The 27,991-nt window shown below is 45.5% G+C and overlaps 2 protein-coding genes across 3 annotated transcripts in view; one reads left to right on the forward strand and one right to left on the reverse strand.

Annotated features, from left to right (window-relative positions):
- Positions 1-27,991, reverse strand: part of LOC144497630 (E3 ubiquitin-protein ligase TRIM39-like) — a 46,132-nt gene that overhangs the window by 4,617 nt on the left and 13,524 nt on the right.
- LOC144496775 (zinc-binding protein A33-like) lies at positions 3-27,981 on the forward strand. Of its 2 annotated transcripts, XM_078217314.1 has the most exons (7): positions 3-602; positions 685-780; positions 874-1,107; positions 2,773-2,795; positions 3,926-4,041; positions 27,094-27,396; positions 27,511-27,981. In XM_078217314.1, the coding sequence occupies exons 1-7, from the start codon at positions 192-194 to the stop codon at positions 27,750-27,752; spliced, it is 1,425 nt and encodes a 474-aa protein (XP_078073440.1). In that variant the 5' UTR covers positions 3-191; the 3' UTR covers positions 27,753-27,981. The 2 variants fall into 2 exon arrangements, with proteins under 2 accessions (XP_078073440.1, XP_078073439.1); XM_078217313.1 differs by having other exon boundaries at positions 27,094-27,981.

Consider the following 27,991-nt stretch of genomic DNA (forward strand, 5'->3'; position numbering starts at 1 on the left):
TTTGTCCTTCAACATATTCAGGTTTTGTTTCTGCCTCTGAAAAAGTTGTCAGGACAGTAAATAGTTTTTAACAATAATTCTCGGAGTATTGTCTTGAACTTTATCGGGAAATTGTAGAACTGAAAGTGTTTAGGCATTGCAGTGACATCGAAACTGAAAGCGGTTTGAATCAGGAAGTGCTGAGAGTGAACATGGCTTCCAGACAACAGGTCCAGAGTTTGAGTGAGGAGGCAATTTGTCCCATTTGTCTCGATTTCTTCACTGATCCGGTAATACTGGAATGTGACCACAACTTCTGCCGCTCCTGTATCACCCAGTGTTGGGAAAAGAAGGAGATAAACTCCTGCCCGGAATGTGGAGAGGTGTTTCCGGAAAGAAACCTCAGGATAAATCGGGCCTTAGCGAATCTGGCCGAGAAAGCTCGACAAATAAAGGTAAATCCGAAAGAGAAGGAAAGTAAACTTCACTGTGAGGAACATCAGGAAGAACTGAAGCTGTTTTGTGAAACTGACAAGAAATTGATGTGTTACACTTGTAGAGATTCACGGGAACACAGAGATCACCGCTTCCTGCCTATCGATGAAGCTGTTGAAATGTACAAGGTAAAAGAGTAAATATTTAATAATCTGATCTCACTTTCCTGCTCTGACACTTTCATTCTGAGATTTTCTCTCCCAATCCCAGGATCAGCTCAAATCTTCCTTAGATTCTCTCACAGAGAAGAAATCGGCGGTTCTGGAAACGGAACTGAAACAGAAAGGGAAGATTTCTGAAGTTAGGGTAAGGTCTCCCTGTGCTGATTTTCTGGGATCTCGGTTAGTTTTGTTCCCTTTATCGCGGGACATTAATTATGTTTCACATTTCATTGGGTAGGAACAGTCGAGCAGTCTGCAGACCCACATCACATCCGAGTTCACTAAAATGCGCCAGATTCTCACTGAGAAAGAGCAGCGTTTACTCAGCGATCTCAGGGAAGAAGAGGAGAGGATTCTAGACCCAATGGAGAAAACCCTTCAAAAGATTCAGGAGAATTTAAATTCTATTGAGGAGAAACTCTCAAAGTTGCAGAAACAGATGGAGCAAAAAGATGAGCTGATATTTCTGAAGGTGAGGGAATATATTGCGGCTCAGTTCAGGGAAACTTCACAGTCACGAAATAACTGATGGTAACTGTGAAATTAATAAAATATAAATTTACTGGAAAATACTAACAGAATTGAACAAATTTCTGTCTATTCCGTTGAAATTCTGCTGTGACTCTGAACTAACGGCTCCCACACTGAGATTCCCGGGAATACCTGGAATGAGTTCTATTAATTTTCACACTTGCTTTGTGATTATTTCCTTATTTCCCCGAGTTTAATTTACTCCTGGAGCTCCCATTGTAATCCAGTTCCAGTTCCATGTTGTGAGTGTGTGGGTGTGTCTGGTACGGTGTGTGAGAGTCACTGGGGCCGATTCTCCCAAAACAATTCGAAGTGCTTCTGAATTTGTGTAAAACCTGGAGTAACTCCCGCTGGGTTTTTTACAGTGGGATTTTCAAAATGAATCGCCCAAACTCTGAGTATTGTAGAGTGCCTCAGCGAGATTCACGCTGAAAATCAGGGAGCGGGCCCCATTCCCGTTGGAGAGGCCGGCAGCATAGCGCTGAGTGGGAAACTGCACATGCACCGATCTGTCAGAGCGGAGATCGCTGGCCAGCCCCACGACCCCGCAGCCCTGCCCCTTCGACCCCCCCTTATTCCCTGATTGCTGGCCTCTGGGACTTCTCCGGGCATGCGCCGATATGTCCACAACCCCCCCGCCGCCCCCCCCCCCTGCACCCACTCTGCCCCGCCAACTGCCCCGTCAGCCCCGATCTCCCTGAACCCCAATCCCGCCAACCACCCCACCCCCAACCTGGATGGCCGGTCCTGATCACCCTCTTCCCATTCTCTGCCACCGATCCCTATGCAGAGTCGCAGTGGGACCCATCCACCTCCCCACCCACTCCCACCGATCGTCCTTACAACAGGCCCCACCCTCATTGCCCTGCCCCCCCTGACCCGCCCCATTGGCACTGCTCGATGCCCAGTGGGCATTGCCACTTTGCCCCTTGGGCATTGACAGGGGGCCAGGCTGGCACTGCCCAGGGTGCACACCCCTTACCCCCGACCTCCTGGGGGGGGCCTCCATGGCCTCTGTTCCCTCTGGTGGGGTCGGGCCGCCTGCTCCCTGTTAGTGGGAGCTGTTCTAAAACCCACTGGGGTGAACCACTCCTGGCAGGGGGAGACACAATAGCGGGTCCGGAGACTCTAATCCCGGACCCACTAATTAGATGTAAATAGGAACTTAAATATGGAAATCAGCTGGGCGGAGTAGATGACGCCTCAAATCTTCGTCTGGGAGACGCGTGGAGGCCGTGGCGCCGAGCGGGGAGCCCGCTAAACAACCTCCACTGATGTCCCCCAGCCTGTTGCATTGCTGGAGCATCGCAGTGGGCTGGAGAATAACCCCCACTGTCTGTCAGCAGGACTGATATCCAGTTCCAGTTCCATGTTGTGAGTGTGTGGGTGTGTCTGGTACGGTGTGTGAGAGTCACTGTGTCTGTGAGCGGGGCTGATGTTCAATTCCAGTTTATTTGACTCTCCACAATCTTCCTTCCAAAATGCATCACTTTACATTTCCGTGTGAAATCTCACCTGCTCTGAGTCTGCTCATTTCACCAGCCTGTCTAACTGCTCCTGAAATCTGTTACTGTCACCCTCACTGTTCCTGATTCATTTCTTTCAGGAGGAAGCTTGTCGGAAGAGAAGGTAGGACATGTTCTTTACTGAAACTCTGCAATTTGTTAAATAAACTCAGTGAAGTGTTATTATGTATTTATTTATTGGTTGTTGTCACAACTTTAAATGGTTGGTCATTAGTTACCAAGACATCACACACTGCAGGAAATGATAAGCTCCGTGTATACACACTGACGAGAGCTTTATGATAACTCACTTTATTACAGTGATTTTACATAACTGTTCTACGATATTGTAATAAATAACCGGGAAGTGTAAATAATACAATCTGGTTCCCAGGCCGGAAGTGATCACTTGCCCGATGTTGGCTGTTAGTGTCTGTGACCTTCCCACTGACCCTGAGAGAGCCGCATGGTCCATGCTTCCAAGGAGTGGGTCACCCATGTCCCTGCATGGAGCCTGACCAACCCGAGAAAGTCTCACGTTAAAAGGGGGAATGGATTCTAATTTTATACTAAATACAATCTGGCTCTGTGTCATTAACAACCACAACACTTGTATTTATATATTGCCTTCATTGGAAATTAATATTCTAAAGGGTTTCACAGGAGCGTCATAAAAGTAAATTGACACAGAGCCAAATAAGGAAATATTAATCTGGTTGACGGAGGTGGATTTCAGAGAGCGTCTTAAAGGAAGAAAGAGAAATAGATAGATAGAGAGGATCAGGAGGGAATTCCAGAGCTCAGGACCTCGGCAGCTGAAGGTCCAGCTCCCAATGGGGGAGTGACTGAAATCAGAGATGTTCAAGGTGCCGGAAGTCGAGGAGAGCAGGATTCTGGGAGAGTTGTGGGCCCAGGGATTGCAGAATTGGATATTCAGCTTTGGGATGTTTCCAGCCTTTGTCTTTGTTCAACAAACTTTGTTTATAATACAGCAAGTGGACAGGCTAAATGTTCATCATTTCCTGCAGTCTGTGATGTCTGTTATCAGGTTTTGAACCTTTTTCAAGACATGGCTGTTTCCATTCTCTGCCCTTGAATTTAAAAGTTATTCCTTTCTCAGTTAGAGAAACTAGATTAACATTTCACTTTGTACATTTTCTCTATCATCAAAAATGCTGAAAACTTGACCATTTAAATAAATTCTAAAATCTTCTAACAAAGACAAATTCATAGCATCATTTTTACCATTTACAGGATTAGTGATGAGGGTCACAAACTCTCAGTATCTGCTGCCGCCCTGTCTATCAGGAAGTACAAAGACCTTTTACAGTACAGAGCATGGAGAGAAATGATAAACTTCATTAACCCCGGTAAATCTCTTATATTAATTTTCCTGGTTATAAATCCAGTTGTAAATATATTGAATGGGCTCCAACGATCCAGATTAAATACTCACATTTCCGGTTGTTAATACCTGGAGTCTCCCCATTCTCCTATTTCTCTTTCTGTGGGTTCCTCTGGGTAAGTGTCTGGACCCATCAGCACTGTGTGTCAAAGCAGTGAAGGGATCTGTATAACCAGAGGAATAGAGCATCAATCTCAGGATGTGAATAGAATTGCTCCAGGAGACTGTCATTCTGGGAAACATTTTTTAAATCATCATTTCTCAGGAAGACACACAGGCATTAGAGAGCAAGTGATAAATGACAGAAAATCTGTTTGGTGGAATTGGACACATTAATCAAGAGGAGGGACTGCAGAAACTGCGAGTCTGCACTGGATAAGAGAGGGAGTGTGGTGATCTTATTGAAATGTTCAAGGTTCAGAATAAAAGGGAGATTATAAACATCCACGTGTTTGACATGGTCACAGAGTCTAGATCAAAGTAGGTATAGCTTTAAATCTAGAATAGGGAGGGTGACAGGGCAGTTTGGATTGAGTGAGGTTGAGTTTTTGAGTGACTCAATTGAGGTAGTGAACCAGTGAACCCACCGCTCACTCTATGAATTTGATCAGAGGCTCAATCCATTCTGAGGGCTGATCTTCAGAACAATATCACTGTCCAGTTTCCCACTGGTTTGCAGTGTGGGAAAAGGTTCTGTCGTTCCTGAGGAGAGAACAGGGGCCAAGAAATCCTCATGAATACACAGCGGGGGTGAGAGAGAAAGGAGCAGCAAGCAGCAGTAAGAAAAATAACTCACCTCCTGGTCACAGAGAAATCATCAAAAGCTCCCTTCATTCCCGCAGTGTGAGCCTAAACACTTCAGAACCAGTGAAATAATTTTGAGGAACAGTCACTGTTTGAATGTAGAAAATGAGAAAACCAATTTCCAAACAACAAGATCACAGGAACAGCATTGTGATAATGATGAAGTTTTCTGTTTTGATGATGTTGTTTCCGGTATAAATTTTAGGCAGGAAACAGAGCAAATAAACTCCTTACTTCATTTCCAATGGGGTTTCCAGTGGTCCCTTTAAGACCAGGGATTAAACCATTGTATAGATTGTTCCTCTGGGTGGGGCATCACCAGGCAATGGAAGATCAAGATTGTATTGAGTCTCCAGTTCAATCAAATGTCTCCAGTTTGTACAGACAATGTGACTTCTCCTTATGTTTAGTGTGGGAACACTGGATACCTATTTTGCTGCTGCTACATTATTGTGGGGGTTTTGATCTCTGCCATTCTTTACATTCTGATCAGTCATCTAACCTGCCATTCATCTTTGCTCAGTTATCTGCTTTTTCCATCAATTTGAGTCTTTCTTTAACTTCTTAGTGAACCACAGATGGTGGGTCCTCCCATTGGGGATTTTCTTTACAGTAGGAATATATTTATTCTGAATATTCTGAAATATCGTCTTAAATATCTGCCATTGCTTCTCTGTCGATATATCCCCAAGCCTGGGGACCCAGTTCACTACAACTAGCTTAGCTTTCATGACCAGATAGTTGCTCCGATTCAAGTTTAAAATACCGATCTTAGATCCTCTCTTTTCCCTTTCAAACTGGATTTCAAATTCAATCATATTGTAGTTGCTGCTACCTAGTGCTGCCTTCACTCTGAATTCACTCATTATTCCTGTCACAGTGCACAAAGCCAAGTCTAATATAACCTACTCTCTGGTTAGTTCCAGAACGTTCTGCTGTGAGAAACTTTCTCGAAAGAATTCTGTGAACTCCCCATCCAGGAAACTACAGCCTGATTTCTCTGGTTTATATTTAGATTAAAATCACCCATGATTATTACTGTCTTTTCATCTGTGACCCACATTGTGGCTACTGTTGCGAGGACTGTCGACCACTCCCACTATTGACTTCTTTCCCCTCCTATTCCTCATCTCCAAACCAATTTTATATCCGGATCTCCTGAACCAAGGTCATCTCCAGCTATTGCACCAATGAGGTCCTTGATAAACAGTGCGAGCCCTCCACCTTTACCGAGCTTTCTATCCTTCTTGAATGTCATTAAATGTTATCCTTTCGTCCTGCAGCAATGTCTCTGTAAAGTTATCAGATCATATTCATTTACTTCAATGTGTGTTATCAATTTGTTTACTTTGTTATGAATGTTGTGTACATTCACATACACAGCTTTTAGTTTCAACTTTTTATTATCTTTGTATCATCTAGTCTTGATTACTGTTGTATTCTTAGTTTGGATCTCTTTGTCCATTCCTGCTATTCTTTGATCCTCATTTCCCATATTATTATGATGGTTTCTTGCCTTGAATCTCCCCCTGGATTTACCACATGTACGCAATTTGGATCCTTCACCCTCCGAGTTTAGTTTAAAGCTCTCTTTACTTCCCGAGTTATGCAATTTGTTGGAACACTCATTCTAGCAGTTCAGTGTAGATCGTCCCAACAATCAGGCAGTGTGCGGGGCGGCAAGGTAGCACTGGTCAGCACTGCTGCTTCACAGCGCCAGGGACCTGGGTTCGATTCCTGGATTGGGTCACTGTCTGTGCGGAGTTTGCACGTTCTCCCTGTGTTAGCGTGGGTTTCCTCCGGGTGCTCCGGTTTCCTCCCACATTCTGAAAGATGGCTGGTTCGGTGCATTGACCTGAACAGGTGCCAGTCTGTGGCGACATGGGGAATTTCACAGTAACTTCATTGCAGTGTCAATGTAAGCGTTACTTGTGACTAATAAATAAACTTTAACTTGACTACCGTCCGGTGGCTCTGACATCCATCATTACGAAATGCTTTGAAAGGTTAGTCATGGCACAAATCAATTCTGGCCTCCCAGATTGCCTGGATCAATGATAGTTCACTTATCACCGCAACAGGTCCACAGCAGACGCCATCTCCCTGGCCCTGCACTCAAACCTGGATCACCTCGATAACAAAGACACCCATGTCAGACTCCTATTCATTGACTACAGCTCAGCCTTCAACACCATTATTCCGACAAAACTCATCTCCAAACTCCGTGGCCTTTGGCTTGGCTCCTCGCTCTGCGACTGGATCCTAGACTTCCTTTCATACAGGCCACAATCAGTAAGGATAGGGAACGACATTTCCTCAACGATCATCCTCAACTCCAGTGCTCCATAAGGCTGTGTTCTCAGCCCCCTACGATACTCCCTATACACTTATGACCACGTGGCCAAATTCCCCTCCAGCTCTATTTTCAAGTTTGCTGATGACACGACCATAGTGGGTCAGATCTCAAACAACGATGAGACGGGCTACAGGAAAGAGAGAATCTGGTAAAATGGTGTGACGACAATAATCTCCCTTAATGTCAGTAAAACGAATGAGAGTCATCGACTTCAGGAAACGTAATAGAGGACATGCCCCTGTCTACCACAACAGTGAGGAAGTGGGAATGGTCCAGAGCTTCAGGTTTCAAGGTGTTCAGATCACCAACAACCTGTCCTGGTCCCTCCATGCCAATGCTATAGTTAAGAAAGTCCACCAACGTCTCTACTTTCTCAGGAGGCTTCGGAAATTCGGCATGACTGCCATAACTCTCACGACCTTTTTGGTTGTATCACAGCTTGGTATGGCTCCTGCTCTACCAAGACCGCAAGAAACTACAAAGGGTTGTAAATGTAGCCTCATCCATCACGCAAACCAGATCCCCATCCATTGACTCCGTCGACACTTCTCGCTGCCTCAGTAAAAGCAGTAAGAGTTTTAACAACACCAGGTTTAAGCCCAACAGGTTTATTTGGTAGCAAATACCATTAGCTTTCGGAACGCTGCTCCTTCGTCAGATGGAGTGGAAATGTCGAAGGAGCAGCACTCCGAAAGCAAATGGCATTTGCTACCAAATAAACCTGTTGGCTTTTCACCTGGTGCTGTTAAAACTCTTACTGTGTTCACCCCAGTCCAACGCCGGCATCTCCACATCAGTAAAAGCAGCCAGCATAATCAAGGACCCCATGCACCACAGACATACTCTCTTCCACCTTCTTCCGTCGGGAAGAAGATACAAAAGTCTGAGAACACGTACCAACCAACTCAAGAACAGCTTCTCCCTTGCTGCCATCAGACCTTTGAATGGTGCTTTCATATATTAAGCTGAGCTTTCTCTTCACCCTGTCTGTAACTGCAACACTATATTCTGCATCCTACCCTTTCCTTCTCTCATATGTACTCTATGAACAATATGTTTCATCTGTCTAGCCTGCAAGAAACAATATTTTTCACAGTATAAATGTGACAATAATAAATCGAATCAAAACAACCCCACTATCCCCAATACTGGTGCCAATGCCCATGATCCAGACACCAGTCTTTGAGCATTCATCTTTGTCATCTCATTTTCCCTCTGCCAGTTTACATGTAGCTCAGGTAATGATCCAGAGATTATTACCTTTGAGGTTCTGCTTCTTAATTGGTACCGAGCCTCTCATGGTGACGATGCCCTTTACAGATATCCCAAATATCCCTGCTTGCGTGACCACTTCCCTCCAACCTCAGTGTTCCCACCCAGCCCACAATATCACCCTGATTGAACATTAGTGGAGTGGACCAGGACAATGTTCTTTGCTTGTCCTGTCTATGTCTTTGGTACCTACACAGACCATGCCAACTGGATCCTCCCACTTACAATGAAAATTCTTCTCCAGCTCTGAGCACATGCTCACTTTTGCTGCAGAGAACAGTATCTGTGTCCCACACTATATTGTCCCCTACTGCCACCACATTCCTGTTTGTTATCCCCCACTTGATAGGCTTCCTGTATCATGGTGCCATGGTTACACTGCTCATTCACTTTGCAGCCTTTGCTTTCATCCACACAGATTGTAAGCACCTCAAACCTTTTAAACAACTGCAAAGTCTGAAGCTCCTCCATTACTCTCTGCTCAGTCCCTTTACCTGTCTCACTCTCGGTCACATCCTCCTGTCACTCACTGCTGACCAAAACAGATGACCCGATTCTAAGAGGTGTGACCATATTCTGGAACAAATTGTCCAGGTATTTCTCCCATTCCCTTACATTGTGCAGTGTCTGCAGTTCAGCCTCTAACTCACTAATTCTGATCTGGAAGTCCTCCAGCTGCTAACACTTTCTGCAGATGTGTTTGTCATGGAACACCTGGACGTCCAAAATCACACATTCCTCAGCTGCAACACAACACCAGTCTTGCATTGTTCCTCATGTTATCCAGTTAAATTTAATTAAATTCCTCACTTAATTAACTTAGAATAATTCCAATGATAACCACATTTCTTTCCCCTGTGCATTTCATTCCCGCATGAACCTAATTCGCTGCTCACTCAGTCTCCATCCCAGTCCAGCGCAGTCACTTGTCTCATGCACCTATTACTGGCCATGCATTTTGAAAGGTGGGTCTTACTTATAGACCCTATGATGAGTCGCTTGCTAGTTTTACTTCCTGCTGCACTGATTAACACTCATGAACCAACTGCTTTCAGGTGATTGACAGATAACTGCCACTCCAGATTGTTCTCTCATTAACATAGAAACGAGAAGTAGGAGTAGGCCATTTGGCCCTTCAAACGTGCTCAGCTTTTTATTTTGATGTGGAGATGCCGGCGTTGGACTGGGGTGAGCACAGTAAGAAGTCTCACAACACCAGGTTAAAGTTCAACAGGTTTATTTGGCAGCACAAGCTTTTGGAGCCCCAAGCTTTGACAATGTCTGGTCATCAAATTCAATATCCTGATCCTCCTTCTCCCCAAGTCTCTTGATCCATCAGCCCCAAGAGCTATATCTAATATCTTCTTGAAATCACACAACATTTTGACCTCAACTACATTCAGTGGTAGTGAATCCCACAGATTCACCACCCTTTGGGTCAATAAATTTCTCCTCACCTCAGTTCTAAAACGTTTACCCCTTGTCTTCAAATTATGACCCCTCATTCCGGACTCCTCCACGATTGGGAACATTCTTTATGAATCTACCCTGTCTGACCCTGTTAGAATTTTATAAGTTTCTATGAGATCCCCTCTCACCCTTCCAAACGCCAGTGAATATAATCCTAAACGACTTAGTCTCCCCTCATATGGCAGACCTTCCATCGCAGGAATCAGCCTGGTAAACCTTCGCTGGACTCCCGCTATAGCAAGGACATCCTTCCTCAGATAAGAACACCAAAACTGCACACAATACTCCAGGTGTGGCCTCACCAATACCCTATACAATTGCAGCAAAACATCCCTATTCCGATACTCAAATCCTCTGGCTATGAAGGCCAACATATCAAAGAACAAAGAAAATTACCCCACAGGAACAGGCCCATCGGCCCTCAAGACTGCGCCGACCATGCTGCCCGACTGAACTAAAACCCCCTACCCTTCCTGGGACCATATCTCTGCATTCCCACACTATTCATGTATTTGTCCAAATGCCCCTTAAAAGCCACTATCACATCTGCTTCCACTACCACCCCGGCAGAGAGTTCCAGGCACCCACGACCCTCTGTGTAAAACACGTGCCTTGTACATCTCCAATAAACCTTGCCCCTTGCTTCTTAAACCTGTGCCCCCTAGTAATTGACTCTTCCACCCGAGGAAAAAGATTCTGGCTATCCACTCTGTCCATCCCCCTCATAATCTATCAGGTCGCCCCTCAACCTCCGTCATTCCAGTGAGAACAAACCAAGTTCCTCGAACCTCTCCTCATAGCTAATGCCCTCCATACCAGGCAACATCCTGGTACATCTTTTCTGTACCCTCTCCAAAGCCTCTACATCTTTCTGGTAGTGTGGCGACCAGAATTGAACACTATATTCCAAGTGTAGCCGAACTAAGGCTCAATAAAATTGCAACATGACTTGCCAATTTTTAAACTCAATGCCCCGGCCGATGAAGGCAAGCATGTACCTGTACACCCAGATCCCTCTGCCTATCAATACTCTTAAGGGTTCTGCCATTTACTGCATATTTCCTATTTGTATTAGACCTTCCAAAATGCATTACCTCACTTTTGTCCGGATTAAACTCCATCTGCCATCTCTCTGCGCAAGTCTCCAACTGATCTACATAAGAACATAAAAACTAGGAGCAGGAGTAGGCCATCTGGCCCCTCGAGCCTGCTCCACCATTCAATAAGATCATGGCTGATCTTTTTGTGGGCTCAGCTCCATTTACCCACCCGCTCACCATAACCCTTCATCCTTTACTGTTCAAAAATGTATCCTTGCCTTAAAAACATTCAATGAGGTAGCCTCAACTGCTTCATTGGGCAGGGAATTCCACAGATTCACAACCCTTTGAGTGAAGAAGTTCCTCCTCAACTCAGTCCTAAATCTCTTCCCCTTATTTTGAGGCTATGTCCCCCAGTACTAGTTTCACCCACCAGTGGAAACAACTTTTTTCTATAAGATCTCCCCTCATTCTTCTGAATTCCAATGAGTATAGCCCCAGTCTACTCAGTCTCTCCTCATCAGCCAACCCTCTTAACTCCAGAATCAACCTCGTGAATCTCCTCTGCACCCCCTCCAGTGCCAGTATATCCTTTCTCAAGTAAGGAGACCAAAACTGTACACAGTATTCCAGGTGTGGCCTCACCAGCACCTTATACAGCTGCAACATAACCTCGCTGTTTTTAAACTCCATCCCTCTAGCAATGAAGGACAAAATTCCATTTGCCTTCTTAATTACCTGCTGCACATACAAACCAACTCCTTGAGGTTCCTGCACAAGGACACCCGGGTCCCTTTGCACAGCAGCATGCTGCAATTTTTTACCATTTAAATAATAGTCCATTTTACTGTTATTCCTACCAAAATGGATGACTTCACATTTACCAACATTGTACTCCATCTGCCAGACCCTCGCCCACTTACTTAGACTATCTATATCCTTTTGCAGACTTTCAACGTCCTCTGCACACTTTGCTCTGCCACCGATCTTAGTGTTATCTGCGAATTTTGACACACTACACTTGGTCCCCAACTCCTAATCAACTATGTAAATCATAAACAATTGCGGTCCCAACACTGATCCCTGAGGCACACCACTAGTCACTGATCGCCAACCAGAAAAACACCCATTTACCCCCACTCTTTGCTTTCTGTTCGCTTACCAATCCTCTGTCCATGCTAATACATTACCCGTAACACCGTGCATCTTTTTCTTATGTAACAGTCTTTGGTGCGGCACTTTGCCAACTGCCTTCTGGAAATCCAGAGACACCACATCCACAGATTCCCCATTGTCCACTGGACATGTAATGTTCTCAAAGAATTCCACCAAATTAGTCAAACATGACCTTCCCTTCATGAACACATGCTGCGTCTTAGCAATGGGACAATTTATATCCAGATGTCTCGCTATTTCTTCCTTGATGATAGATTCAAACATTTTCACTACTACAGAAGTGAAGCTAACCGGCCTATAGTCATCTGCCTTTTGTCTACCTCCTTTTTTAAACAATGGCATCACATTTGCTGTTTTCCAATCTGCGGGAACCACCCCAGAGTCCAGCGAATTTTGGTAAATTACCACTCGTGTATTTGCTATTTCTCCCGCCATCTCTTTTAGTACCCTGGGATGGATTCCATCAGGACCAGGAGACTTGTCTACCTTTAGCCCCATTAACTTGCCCAACACTACCTCTTTTGTGATAATGATAGTTTCTAGGTTCTCACCTGCCATAGCCTTCCTGTCATCAATTTTCGGCATGGTATTTGTGTCTTCCACTGTGAAGACCGACACAAAATACCTGTTCAATGCCTCAGCCATTTTCTCATTTCCAGTTACTAGATCCCCCCTCTCATCCTCCAAAGGACCAATGTTTACTTTAGCCACTCTTTTTCGTTTTATATATTTGTAGAAACCTTTGCTCTCTGTTTTTATATTCTGAGCTAGTTTACTCTCATAATACATCTTACTTTTCTTTATCGCTTTTTTCGTGGCTTTCTGCTGACCTTTAAAGATTTCCCAATACTCTGGGCTCCAACTAATCTTTGCCACTTTGTATGCATTTTCTTTCAATTTGATACCCTCCTTGATTTCCTTCGATATCCATGGCTGATTATCTCTTTTTCAATAGTCCTTCCTTATCACTGGTACATACTTTTGCTGAGCACTGTGAAAGATTGTTTTGAAAGTCCTCCACTGTTCCTCAATTGTCCCACCATAAAGTTTTTGCTCCCAGTCTACCTTAGCCAACTCCTCCCTCATCCCTTTGTAGCCTCCTTTGTTTAAGCACAAGACACTGGTATTGGATTTTACCTTCTCACGCCCCATCTGTATTTTAAATTCAACCATACTGTGACCGCTTCTTCCGAGAGGATCCCTAGAACATAGAACATAGAACAGTACAGCACAGAACAGGCCCTTCGGCCCACGATGTTGTGCCGAGCTTTATCTGAAACCAAGATCAAGCTATCCCACTCCCTATCATCCTGGTGTGCTCCATGTGCCTATCCAATAACCGCTTAACTGTTTCTAAAGTGTCTGACTCCACTATCACTGCAGGCAGTCCATTCCACACCCCAACCACTCTCTGCGTAAAGAACCTACCTCTGATATCCGTCCTGTATCTCCCACCACGAACCCTATAGTTATGCCCCCTTGTAATAGCTCCATCCACCCGAGGAAATAGTCTTTGAACGTTCACTCTATCTATCCCCTTCATCATTTTATACACCTCTATTAAGTCTCCCCTCAGCCTCCTCCGCTCCAGAGAGAACAGCCCGAGCTCCCTCAACCTTTCCTCATATGACCTACCCTCCAAACCAGGCAGCATCCTGGTAAATCTCCTCTGCACTCTTTCCAGCGCTTCCACATCCTTCTTATAGTGAGGTGACCAGAACTGCACACAATATTCCAAATGTGGTCTCACCAAGGTCCTGTACAGTTGCAGCATAACCCCACGGCTCTTAAACTCCAACCCCCTGTTAATAAAAGCTAACACACTATAGGCCTTCTTCACAGCTCTATCCACTTGACTGGCAACCTTTAGAGATCTGTGGATATGGACCCCAAGATCTCTCTGTTCCTCCACAGTCTTCAGAACCCTACCTTTGACCCTGTAATCCACATTTAAATTTGTCCTACCAAAATGAATCACCTCACATTTATCAGGGTTAAACTCCATTTGCCATTTTTCAGCCCAGCTTTGCATCCTATCTATGTCTCTTTGCAGCCTACAACAGCCCTCCACCTCATCCACTACTCCACCAATCTTGGTGTCATCAGCAAATTTACTGATCCACCCTTCAGCCCCCTCCTCTAAGTCATTAATAAAAATCACAAAGAGCAGAGGACCAAGCACTGATCCCTGCGGCACACCGCTAGCAACCTGCCTCCAATCCGAAAATTTTCCATCGACCACCACCCTCTGTCTTCGGTCAGACAGCCAGTTACCTATCCAATCGGCCAACTTTCCCTCTATCCCACACCTCCTCACTTTCATCATAAGCCGACCATGGGGGACCTTATCAAACGCCTTACTAAAATCCATGTATATGACATCAACTGCCCTACCTTCATCAACACACTTAGTTACCTCCTCAAAAAATTCTATCAAATTTGTGAGGCACGACTTGCCCTTCACGAATCCGTGCTGACTATCTCGGATTAATCCGCATCTTTCTAAATGGTCGTAAATCCCATCCCTAAGGACCCTTTCCATCAATTTACCAACCACCGAAGTAAGACTAACCGGTCTATAATTACCAGGGTCATTTCTATTCCCTTTCTTAAACAGAGGAACAACATTCGCCATTCTCCAGTCCTCTGGCACCATCCCCGTGGACAGCGAGGACCCAAAGATCAACGCCAAAGGCTCTGCAATCTCATCCCTTGCCTCCCACAGAATCCTAGGATACATTTCATCAGGCCCAGGGGACTTATCGACCTTCAGTTTATTCAAAACTGCCAAGACATCCTCCCTCCGAACATCTATTTCCTCCAGCCTATTAGCCTGTAACACCTTCTCTTCCTCAAAAACATGGCCCCTCTCCTTGGTGAACACTGAAGAAAAGTATTCATTCATCACCTCGCCTATCTCTACTGACTCCATACACAAGTTCCCACTACTGTCCTTGACCGGCCCTAACCTCACCCTGGTCATTCTTTTATTCCTCACATAAGAGTAAAAAGCCTTGGGGTTTTCCTTGATCCGACCCGCCAAGGACTTCTCATGTCCCCTCCTAGCTCTCCTAAGCCCCTTTTTCAGCTCATTCCTTGCTAACTTGTAACCCTCAATCGAGCCATCTGAACCTTGTTTCCTCATCCCGACATAAGCTTCCCTCTTCCTTTTCACAAGACATTCCACCTCTTTTGTGAACCATGGTTCCCTCACTCGGCCATTTCCTCCCTGCCTGACAGGAACATACCTATCAAGGACATCCAGTATTTGTTCCTTGAAAAAGTTCCACTTTTCATTAGTTCCTTTCTCTGACAGTTTCTGTTCCCGACTTATGCCCCCTAATTCTTGCCTAATCGCATCATAATTACCCCTCCCCCAATTGTAAACCTTGCCCTGCCGTACGGCCCTATCCCTCTCCATTGCAATAACAAAAGACACCGAATTGTGGTCACTATCTCCAAATTGCTCTCCCACAACCAAATCTAACACTTGGCCCGGTTCATTTCCCAGTACCAAATCCAATGTGGCCTCACCTCTAGTCGGCCCATCCACATATTGTGTCAGGAAACCCTCCCGCACACACTGCACAAAAACTGCCCCATCCAAACTATTTGACCTACAAAGGTTCCAATCAATATTTGGAAAGTTAAAGTCCCCCATGACAACTACCCTGTGACCCCCACACATATCCATAATCTGCTTAGCAATTTCTTCCTCCACATCTCTATTACTATTTGGGGGCCTATAGTAAACTCCTAGCAACGTGACCGCTCCTTTCCTATTTCTAACTTCAGCCCATATTACCTCAGTGTGCAGATCCCCCACGAAGTGCCTTTCCGCAGCCGTTAAACTATCCTTGATTAACAATGCCACTCCTCCACCTCTTTTACCAGCTTCCCTACACTTAGTGAAACATCTATACCCCGGAACGTCCAACAACCATTCCTGTCCTTGTTCTACCCACGTCTCCGTAATGGCCACAACATCGTAGTCCCAAGTACCAATCCACGCCCCAAGTTCATCTACCTTGTTCCGGATGCTCCTTGCATTGAAGTAGACACACTTCAACCCACCTTCCTGTCTACCAGTACCCACCCTTGACCCTGATACCTTCCCCAATACCTCACCACCCTCACTGACTTCTGGACTACAACTCCCTTTCCCACTCCCCTGACAAATTAGTTTAAACCCCCCTGAAGAGCCGTAACAAATTTCCCTCCGAGGATATTGGTGCCCCTCTGGTTCAGGTGCACCCCGTCCTGTTTGTACAGGTCTCACCTTCCCCAGAACGTGTTCCAATTATCCACGTATCTGAAACTCTCCCTCCTACACCATCCCTGCAACCACATATTTAACTGCACTCTCTCCCTGTTCCTCAACTCGCTATCACGTGGTACCGGCAACGTACCAGAGATGACCACATGTTTCGTCTTGGCTCTCAGCTTCCAGCCCAGCTCCAGAAATTCCTGCTTTAAATCCCCATCCCTTCTCTTACCTATGTCATTGGTACCAATGTGCACCACGACTTGTGACTGTTTCCCCTCCCCCTTCAGAATCTGGAAAACATGGTCTGAGACATCACGGACCTTGGCATCCGGTAGGCAACATACCATCCGTGAGTCTCTTTTGCTGCCACAGAACCTCCTATCTATCCCTCTAACTAACGAGTCCCCAATAACTATCGCCCTCCCGCTCTCCCCCTTTCCCTCCCGAGCCACAGAGACGGACACAGTGCTGGAGATCCTCTCACTGCGGCTCCCCACTGGTATGTCATCCCCCTCAACCGTATCCAAAGCGGAATACTTGTTGCTAAGGGGAACGACCGCCGGGGATCCCTGCACGGACTGCTTCCTCCCAGCCCCTCTCACCGTCACCCATCTGTTTTCAATCCTCGGAGTAACTGTATTCCTAAAGCTTGTGTCTATGGCCATCTCTGCGTCCCTGATGATCCTAAGTTCATCCAACTCTAGCTCCAGTTCCCTAACACGGTTTTGGAGGAGCTGCAGATGGGTGCACTTCCCACAGGTGTAATCAGTAGGGACACTGTCGTCGTCCCTCACCTCAAACATAGTGCAAGAGGAACATTGCACTGCCTGCACACCCATCCCCTCTAGATACCTTGCCAGTACCAGGTAGAAAGTGCAAAAATGAATTCAACTCACCCCTGCTCGCCCTTTCAGCCTAAGCCCTGTGAGCCAAAGTCTTATAGCTCACACTCTGCTTCCCACACACTCCACTGCCCGCTCCCGACGCTGCCCGCTGTATACTGCAGCCTACCTTTTATACTTCACTGAAAGATCATTAATTATTCCTGTCTCATTACACAGGACCAGATCTAGGATAGCTTGCTCCCTTGTCGGTTCCATTACATACTGTTCAAGGAAGCTATCGCGGATACATTCTATGAACTCCTCCTCAAGGCTGCCTTGACCGACCTGGTTTGACCAATTGATATGTAGATTAAAATCCCCCGTGATAATTGCTGTACCATTTTTACATGCATCAGTTATTTCTTTGTTTATCCTGCTGTATCCTCTGATGGTCCTCACCACTATCTGCAGATCCACCAACCTTTGTGTCGTCTGGAAACTTACTAATCAAACCAGTTACATTTGGCTTCTTTACTGCCTGCTGTACCTGCACGCTTACATTCAGCAACTAATGTACGAGGACATCAAGGTCTCACTGAGTATCCGCCTGTCTCAATTTATACCCACTCAAGTAATAATCTGTCTTCCTATTATTGCTACCAAAGTGGATAACTGCGCATTTATCCACATTATACTGCATCTGCCATGCATATGCCCACACACTCAGCCTGTCCAAATCATGCTGAAGCATCTCTTCATCCTCCTCACAGCTGGGCCTACATTCATTTTTGTGAATCTTTTTCACTTTACAAACCGATAGAAACTTTTACAGTCAGTTTTTATGTTCCATGCTAGCTAACTTTCACACTCTATTTTTCCCTTCTTAATCAATCCCTTAGTCCTCCTTTGCTGAATTTTAAACTGCACCAAATCCTCAGGCCTATTGCTTTTTCTTGCCAATTTGTATGCATCTTCCTTGAATCTGATAATATCTCGAATTTCCCTTGTAAGCCGTGGTTTCGGCACAATTCCCTTACCATCTCTTGCACCAAACAGGAATAAACAACTTCCGGAGTTCACCTATTTGTTCTTTAAATGCTTGCCATTGCCTGTCCACTGTCTTTCCTTTCAGTAATGTTCCCCAGTCGATCATGGCCAATTCATGCCTCATACCATCATAGTTACCTTTATTGAGATTCAGGACCCTGGTCTCAGAATCAACGACATCACTATCCACCTTGACAAAGAATTCAACCATATTATGGTCACTCGTCCCCAAGGGTTCTCTCACAACTAGATTGCCAACTAATCCTTTCTCATTGCACAACACCCAGTCCAAGGTGGCCTGTTCCCTTGTTGGTTCTACAAGTTATACAAGCCAGTATAACTGATTGAAGGAAATCAGGAAGGCTTATGGAATGTTGGGCCTTATTTCAAGGGGGATGGAGTATAAGAGAAGGGAAATGATCTGATTTTGATTCTGAATCTATAGTTAAAAATGAGAAGGTGTGACCAGAACTTACCATGTGAATTTAATTTGCTACTCACACAATCGTTGTCTTCATGAGAGCACTAGAAATAAAAACAGGAGTAGGCCATTCAGCCCCTCAAGCCTGCTCTGCCATTCAATAGGATCCTGGCTGAGCCGACATTCCTCACAACCACTTTCCTGCCCTTTCCCCAAAGCCTTTGCTTCTATTCCTGATCAAGAATCTATCTATCTCAGCCTTATATATACACAAGGACTCTGTCCCCACCGCTCTCTGTGGCAAGGTGTTCCAAAGACTCACACCCTCATCTCAACTTTCCCGCCTTAACACCATAACCCTTGATTCCCTCTCTGATTAATAATCTGTCTATCTCAGCCTTGAACATGCTGATCGACCCAGAATCTACAATTCTCTGCAGTTAAGAATTCCAGAGATTCATTACCCTCTGAGAGAAGAAATTCCTCTTCATCTTAGTCTTAAGCTGATGCCTCTTTTTCTGAGACTCTGCCCTCGGTCCTAGACTCTCCCATGAGGGGGAACATCCTCTCAGCATTTACCCTGTCAGGCCCCTTAATAATCCTCTATGTTTCATTGAGATTACATTTCATTCTTCTAAATTCCAATGAGCAGAGTCCCAAATTGTTTTAACTTTCCTCATGACAATCCCTCCGTACCGGGGATCATCCTAGTGAGCTATCTCTGAACTGCCTCCAATGGAATAATGACGTTCCTTAAATAAGGGGAACCAAAACTGCTCACAGTGCACCAGATATGGTCTCAGTGGTACCTTGTACAGTAGCAGCAAGATGTCCCTACTCTTATACTCCATCCCCTTTGAAATGAGGCCCAATATTCCATTAGCCTTCCTGATTTCCTGCTGCCGCTGTGTGCTCGCTTTCTGTGTTTCGTGCACAAGAACCCGCAAGTCCCTTTGTGTTACAACTTTCTTCCATTTTTCTCCATTTAAATAATACTCTGTTCATTTGTTCTCCCTTCCAAATTGAACAACTTCACATTTTCCCACATTCTGCTCCATTTGCCAACTTTTTGCTCACTTACTTAGCCTATTAAGATCTCTCTGCAAACTGTTTCCCTCTCGCAACTTGCCTTTTCACCTATTTTTTCATCTGCAAAATTGTCTACATTTGCTTCCTTCGTCCAAGTCACAGTAAGAAGTCTCACAACACCAGGTTAAAGTCCAACAGGTTTATTTGGTATCACGAGCTTTCGGAGCGTTGCTCCTTCATCAGGTTCATACAGTCCATTTGCTCCCTTCATCCACGTAATTTATATATATTCTAAACAGTTGCGGTCCCAGCACTGATCCCTGTGGAACCCCACTAGTTAGAGGTTGCCAACCTGAAAATGAACCCCTTCTCCCCACTCGCTGTTCCCTGCCCCTTTGACAATTCTCTATCCATGCCAATATACTACTTCCAACACCATGGACTTAACCATCTTATAACTTAACCTCCTGTGAGGTATCTTGTCAAATGCCTTCTGGAAGTCAAAATACAACATATCTACTGGTTCCCCTCTATCCACACTGCTTTAGACCTTTTCAAAAAACTCTAATAAATTATTCGGACATGATTTCCCTTTCATGAATCCGTGCTGACTCAGCTTGATTAGATTATGACTTTATAACTGTGCCCCTATTACATCCTGAATTGATTCCAACATTTTTCCAACAATAGATTCCTCGGGTGGATGGAGCTATTACAAGGGGGCATAACTATAGGGTTCATGGTGGGAGATATAGGAAGGATATCAGAGGTAGGTTCTTTACACAGAGAGTGGTTGGGGTGTGGAATGGACTGCCTGCAGTGATAGTGGAGTCAGACACTTTAGGAACATTTAAGCGGTTATTGGATAGGCACATGGAGCACACCAGGATGATAGGGAGTGGGATAGCTTGATCTTGGTTTCAGATAAAGCTCGGCACAACATCGTGGGCCGAAGGGCCTGTTCTGTGCTGTACTGTTCCATGAATCTATGAATAGATGTTAGGTTAATCGGCCGAAAGTTACCTGCTTTTTGCCTCCTTCGCTCTTTGTATAGCGGTGTCACATTTGCAGTTTTCCAATCCTCCGATACTTCTCCAGAATCAGAAAGGATATTTGGAAAATGACAACCAATGAATCCACTATCTGTGTAGCTACTTCCTTTAGGATCACTCCGGTGTAGTCACCTCCCTCCTCAGACACCCCTGACGGACAGCCCAAACATCTCTGGTTCCCTGACGCCAAACCCCCATCTCTCTCTCTCCCCGAGTCCACAATGTCACCCTGATTGAACAACACTTGCTGACTGGACCAGGATGGCTTTCTGAGCCCAGCAATAGTGAGAATGTTCGTGGACACTATGGGTATGCAAGAGCTCCCCAAAGAGCTGGAACTATCACAGACAATGGGTCTGGTAAAGGACAGGCATTGATCCAAAGATCAGTGTTATGTTTACAAGTTGTGTTTAGGTCTTGGGATACCTTGACAATATCACAGCTGACCTGTCATTTCTACAGGAGTGTGGGATGCCACACCTCAGCACTTACAGTCCATGGTCATGATGGTGGTCTGATTGATCTGATCAGGAGGACATGATTCCTGTTCCTGCAGCCTGGATATTCTGCTGTGGAGAGGGAACTTCACCATCTCTGATGTTGTGGAGGTGATGGGCAGTCACCTCCTCATATCAGACGTATTGTACAAGAATGCTCCGCTCTGGTTATTCACTGTGTACACCCCAGCTCAAAACAGCAAGTGACCGGCCATCCTTCAGCAGCTCACACTGCTGCTGGTGAATTCCAGGCCAGTCACTCTGGACAGTGACATGAACATCATCGATACAGCTGGACGATCCAGCAGTGCCAACAGCAAACAGTGTGTCACATCCAGTCTCATGATGAAAATTGTAAAAGACCCAAGCTGCACAATGTCTTTAGCAGCCCAGTAGACAGAGTGCCGCACAGATTCACCCACTCGAGGCCAGACGGATCTGCCCATTCCAGGATAGAATTCCTGTTTTATCCCAAGTGTTCACAGTGAGATCGAATGATATCAGGCAGGTGTAGAGATTCTGCTTTCGTTATATAGGACATTAATGGGACCATATCTGGAGCACAGTGAAAGGGTGGAGATCCTTGGAAGCCCTCTTTGATGTAGATTGTGAATAGCTGAGACCCAAGCACTGATCTTTGTGTTTCCCCACTAGTAACAGGCTGCTCACCTCAAAATGAGCATTTATCTCTCTTTTCAGTGTGTTAATCAGTTCCCATGTACATATACTGGCATGTACTGCATGCTAGTACATTCCACCAAATTTCATCTGCTTTAAAGTTATTTACTAACCTTTTGTGTGGGATCTTATTAAAAGCTTTCTGAAAATTTAAGTACACCAGGTCCACCTTATCTATTCTGCTTTTACATTCTTCAAAATCTCCAACCAGTTTGTGAAACTGATTCCCTTTCATAAATCCCCATTGACTGCGCCCAAATTCACCATTATTTTCTCAGTGTTCAGTTATTACATCATTTGTTACAGATCCTAGCATTTTCCCTCTGACTAATGTCGTGCTAACAAGTTTTTCATTCCCCATATTCTCTCCCTTCTTTCTGAAACATTGGAGTTACATTTGCACCTTCCAATCTGCAGGAACAATTCCAGAGTCTGTAGAATTTTGAAAGATAACCACCAATGCATCTACTTTCTCTCCAGTCACTACTTTCAGCATCTGAGATAGAGACCACCAGGTCTGGGGAAATTTATCTACTTCGAATCTCATTCATTTCTCTATTTCTACTGTTCTTATAAGCATCAGAGCATCTTGTAGTTCCTCATTAATGCCAGTCACCTGATCCTCCATTATTTATGGGAGGTTTTTAATGGTGATCATTGACATTTGGACAGATTATTGAGAAAGTCTGTGTGTTCTGCCTTGGTCATGTCATCTAACATGAGGTTTCAGGTGTGTGTGAGACCAGTGCCTGGAGCTGTGAGGTAGCAACCGAACCAACTGTTACCACCACCACTGTGCCACCTCTAAAATGATTGTGTTTCTTTCAAATTATGGAATCTTATGACTTTATCCTCTTAGTGAGTCATTAGGATTTCCTGTTAATTCATGCTAACCTCGTTCATTATTTATGTGTAAGTTATATAGTATTAATTGTTCGCTTCATTGATTCTTTAATACAAAAATTATTCCTCACTTCACCACTTACTCTAATTCAAGGTCCTGGGGAGTCAGAGCGTATCCCGACAGGCACTGGGAGTTAAGCAGGGTACACCCAGAACGGGACACCAATCCATCGCAGGGCACACACTCACACACAAAAACTAAGGGGCAATTTAACATGGCCAATCCACCTACCCGCACACCTTTGGAGTGGGGAGGAAACCGGAGCATCCGGAGGAAACCCACGCAGACACAAGGAGAACGTGCAAACTCAACACAGACAGTGACCCAAGGCTGGAATTGAACCCATGTCCCTGGAGCTGTGAGGCAGCAGTGCGAACCATTATGCCTTGGTGCTGCCTCTAAAATTATTGTATTTCTTTCAAATTATGGAATCTTATGGCTTTATACCCTTCTTTAGTAACTGGGATTTCAAATTTGCTCTGTGCACCAAAAAATATTGATTGTTCCTATTCTGAATCGAACAAAATATGGAGCCTCATCCAATATTGTAACAAATTTGGGGTCTGGTCTGGTATCACACCGAGAAACTGCAGAACTCTCGGGTAGAGAGGGATCTGGATGTCCTGGTGTAAAAATCACAAAACGTTAGTCTGCATGTACAGCAAGTAATTAGGAATATAAATGGGATGTCGGTGTTTATTGTAAGGAGAATCAAGTATAAAAATTGTGCCTGCAGGGGTACAGGGCCTTAGTGAGGCTGCATTTGGAGTAATGTGCACTATTTTGATCTCCTTACATAAGATCATGAGACACAAGAACAGAGGTAGGCCATTCGGCTCATTGAGTCTGCTCTGCCATTCAATGAGATCAGGACTGGTCTGATGTGATAATCCTCCAACTCCATTTTCCCACCTTATTTCCATAACCCTGATTCCATTATTGATTAAAAACCTGTCTATCTCAGCCCTAAAGATATGTCCCAGCCTCTACAGCTCTCTGCGGTAAAGAGTTCCAAGGATTCACTACCTCTGAGAGAAGAAATTCCTCCTCATCTCTGTCTTAAATGGACAACCCTTTGCTCTGAGAATATGCCCTTTGGTCCAGGACTCTCACACAAAGGGAAACAACCTGTCAGCATCCAAGCTGTCAAGCCCCCTGAGAATCCTATCTGTATCATTCTTCTAAACTCCAATGAGTACAGGCCCATCCGACTTCGCCTCGATTGATAAACATATCCCTCCATATTTGGAATCAATCTAATGAACTTTCTCGGGACTGCCTCTAATGCTGGTATGTCTTTTCTGAGGGAAGGGGATGAAAACAGTATTCCAGGTGTGGTCTGACTAGTCACTTGGACAGTTTTAGCAAGACCTCCCTATTTTCATACTCCATTCCCTTTTTAATAAAGGTCAATATTCCATTTGTCTTCCCGAACACTGGCTGAACTTGCATGCCAGCTTTTTGTGATCTTTGCACAAGGATCCCAAATCCCACTGTGCTGCAGCTTTCTGCAGTCTTTCTCTATTCAAATAATATCCAGCTCCTTTATCTTCCCACCAATGTGCATAACTTCACATTTTCCTGCATTATTTTTCATCTGCCAAGCTTTCACGCACACACTAATTTTTTTAAATCCCTCTGTCGACTCTGTCATCCTCACCACTTGCCTTCCCACCTATTGTTGTGCCATCCTCAAACTTAGCAATAATACATTCACTTCCCTCATCCAAATGATTAATATAGATAATATAAGAAATTACCATTGAATTAGAGACTGATTCCTTGGATGAAGGCGGTTATGTTATCATGAAAGCCTGAGCAGGTTTGGCCTATACCCATTGGAGTTTAGGAGAATGAGAGGTGATCTTATTGAAACATAGAAGACACTGAGGGGACTCGACAGGATTGATGCTGAGTGGATGTTTCCCTTGCGATGGCGTCTTGTACAATGGACAGTTTGAAAATGAGCAATCTCCCATTTAATACAGAAATGAGATTTTGTTTTCTGTCAGAGGGTGATTTGTGTTGGAATTCTCTACCCCAGTGAGCAGTGGAGGCCGGATCACTGACAATATTCAATCAGATCAGTCATGATCTTGTTGAGTGGCAGAGCAGGCTCGAGGGGCCGAATGGCCTACTCCTGTTCCGAATTCTTTTGTCCTTGGAATTGATTTTTTGTGTGATATCTTACAGACTCGGATTGTGTACAATCTGTACAGTGACATCTACACGATGCTTCACAGAGATATCACCTCCCACCCGCTCTCTGCAGCTTTCTCTCCTCCACTTCTGTCCCCTCTCCCTCTCTCCTCAACCTTGACCTTCCCTCCCACTCTTCTTCTCAGTCTGTCTTCCCTCTCTCAAATTCTCCTTCCCCAACCCCACTGTCTCTCCCTCCTTCCTCTCCCTGTCCCTTATGCTCTCCTCTACTCACATACCCTCCCTTCTCCCCGCTAACTTCTTTCCACCAACATTCTCTCTCCCCTTTCTCCCTCTCTCACTCACCTCCCGCTCTCCGTTTGTCTCTCCCTCTTTAATTCCTCTCTCCTTCTTACCTTGGGTGGCACGGTGGCACAGTGGTTAGCATTGCTGCCTCTCAGTGCCAGGGACCCGGTTTCGACTCCTGGCTTGGGTCACTGTCACCAGGGACCCGGTTTCGACTCCTGGCTTGGGTCATTGTCTGTGCGGAGTCTACACGTTCTCCCCCACGTCTGTGTGGGTTTCCTCCAGGTGTTCCAGTTTCCTCCCACAGTCCGAAGACGTGCTGGTTAGCCGTGCTAAATTCTCCTTCAGTGTACAGGTGCCGAAGTGTGGTGATTTTCACACCAACTCCATTGCAGTGTTAATTTAAGCCTACTTGTGACAATAATAAACTTGAAACTCAATCTGTCCCGCAATCTCTCTCCCATTCCCCACAACCATCCCATCTCTCTGCCAGGCACTCACTTGTCCCTCCTGCTCCCTGACCCTGCTCCCCACCCACTCTCCCTCAGCACCTTCCCACTCTCCCCCATCTACGCAAAATTTCTCTCCACCTCACCTCCTATCCCCTTCCCTCATCATTCTGCAATACTTCTCCCCCTCACTCTCCTCTCTTCAGACGCTCTCCCCTTTCCCTCTCCCACATTCTTCCCTGCCCCTCCTGCTTTATTTCCCATCCTGTCTTTCGCACGGAAGGGTCTGTTTATTTCTTCAGAATAAACTTGAGCACGACTGGTCCAAAGTAAATACTCCTTTATTTAAGCGTCTTTTATAAGCATTTTGCAGAAAGCGAAATAAAGATTACTTTTGTATAAGCAGTCTCCAGCTGCACTAACAACTTGTTTCTGTGACCATGAGTCAGCTTCTGTACATTGTACTTTCAGAGAATACAACTAAGTCTCCAGGCTAGACCCAGAATTTCAAGCTGATGTGACCAAATTAGCTGAAGTTAGCTTAAAGCACAGCACAATTCGTTACATTAGGCAGAAATACCTTAAAATGAAGCGTTTTAACTGGGCAAACTATCTAGAAGATCCCACACAACATTCTCTCCTCTCTCTGACTCTCTCTCACACCATCCTATACTTCCTCCCACGCTCTTGCTCTCATTAACTATCCTCGTTTCTCTTTCTCACACTCTCCCACTTTTGTTTTCATGGTCTCTCTCACTCTCTGCCACCCTGAGCTCTGTACCCCTCCACCTTGATGTCTCACAGCCTCCCACACGACCTGCCTTCCAGATGCTCCCTCTTCTCTGCCCTTTCTTTCTCACCCACTCTCCCAATCCCTGTCATCTGCTCTGCCGTTCTCTCTCCTGCTTCCACTCAAAACGTCCCACTCTGACTTGCCCTCTCCCTCATCCCGCTCTCTCTCCCTCTTTATCCTCCTGCTCCCTCCAGTCCCTCTCATTACTGCCTGTTTTCTCTCTTCCCAACTGCACCCCTCCACCTCCTTCTCTTCCCCCTCCCTATCTCTCTGTCACTCACCCTCTCCCCTCTTCCCTGCCTCTCCTTTCTGCTCTCTTCCCACTCCTCTCCCCTCCCTCTGGCTCCATGAACCCATCACATTCCTGCTGTTTCTCCCCCACCCCTCATTCTCCCCTCCCCCTCACAAACCTCTCTCCTCTCTCCTCACACTCTCTCCCCTCCCCACCCCCTCTCTCTAAATCACTGACTGTGTTATTGTAACTTTCCCCCAGCTCCAGCCTCTCTGACTCTGGATCCGAACACAGCGCATCGCCGGCTCATCCTGTCTGAGGACCGGACCAGTGTGAGACTCGGAGACAAACGGCAGCCGCTCTCTGACACCCCGGAGAGGTTTGATCCCTGGCTCTGTGTCCTGGGATCAGAGGGATTCACATCAGGGAGACATTACTGGGAGGTGGAGGTGGGGGAGACAGAGTGGGGTCTGGGAGTGGCCCGAGAGTCTGTGAACAGGAAAGAGAGAATCTCCCCGAGCCCTGAGTCCGGATTCTGGATTGTGAGGCTGTTTCCCGGAAGTGGTTATTCAGCCCTCACCTCCCCCTCAGAGACCCCCCTCACCTCCCCCTCACGGAATTCAAGAGGATTGTTTGGTTCGATGTGGCTGCGGATTGTGAGGCTGTTTCCCGGAAGAGGTTATTCAGCCCTCACCTCCCCCTCACGGACCCGCCTCACCCCGAGTGTGAATCCCCGGAAGATCGGGGTTTTCCTGGACTATGAGGGTGGACAGGTGTCATTTTACAATGCGGACAACATGTCCCATCTCCACACTTTCACCCACACTTTCACTGAGAGAATCTTTCCCATCTTCAGTCCGGGATCGAATATCGGGAAAAACTCGGCGCCGCTGACAATCTGCAGGGTTAAAGGTCACTAACAGATCCATCCCATAATTTCACACCGTCTCCCTGCCTCCTGCCAGCTGTAAACTGATGGAACCTGTTCATATTGTGGTTATTATATAGGATTATAATTTACATTGGGGGCTCCATGGTTACATTTGTAAAATGATTCTTCAAACAAAACAATCTGAGAATCACTGGAATAGAAACAGTTTTTCTCAAAGATTCCACAGCTCATCATTAAATCCAAGAAGCAGAAACTCTACATGTTGTT

This window comes from Mustelus asterias, chromosome 8 (assembly GCF_964213995.1).
Source record: "Mustelus asterias chromosome 8, sMusAst1.hap1.1, whole genome shotgun sequence".
NCBI classification, from domain to species: domain Eukaryota; kingdom Metazoa; phylum Chordata; class Chondrichthyes; order Carcharhiniformes; family Triakidae; genus Mustelus; species Mustelus asterias.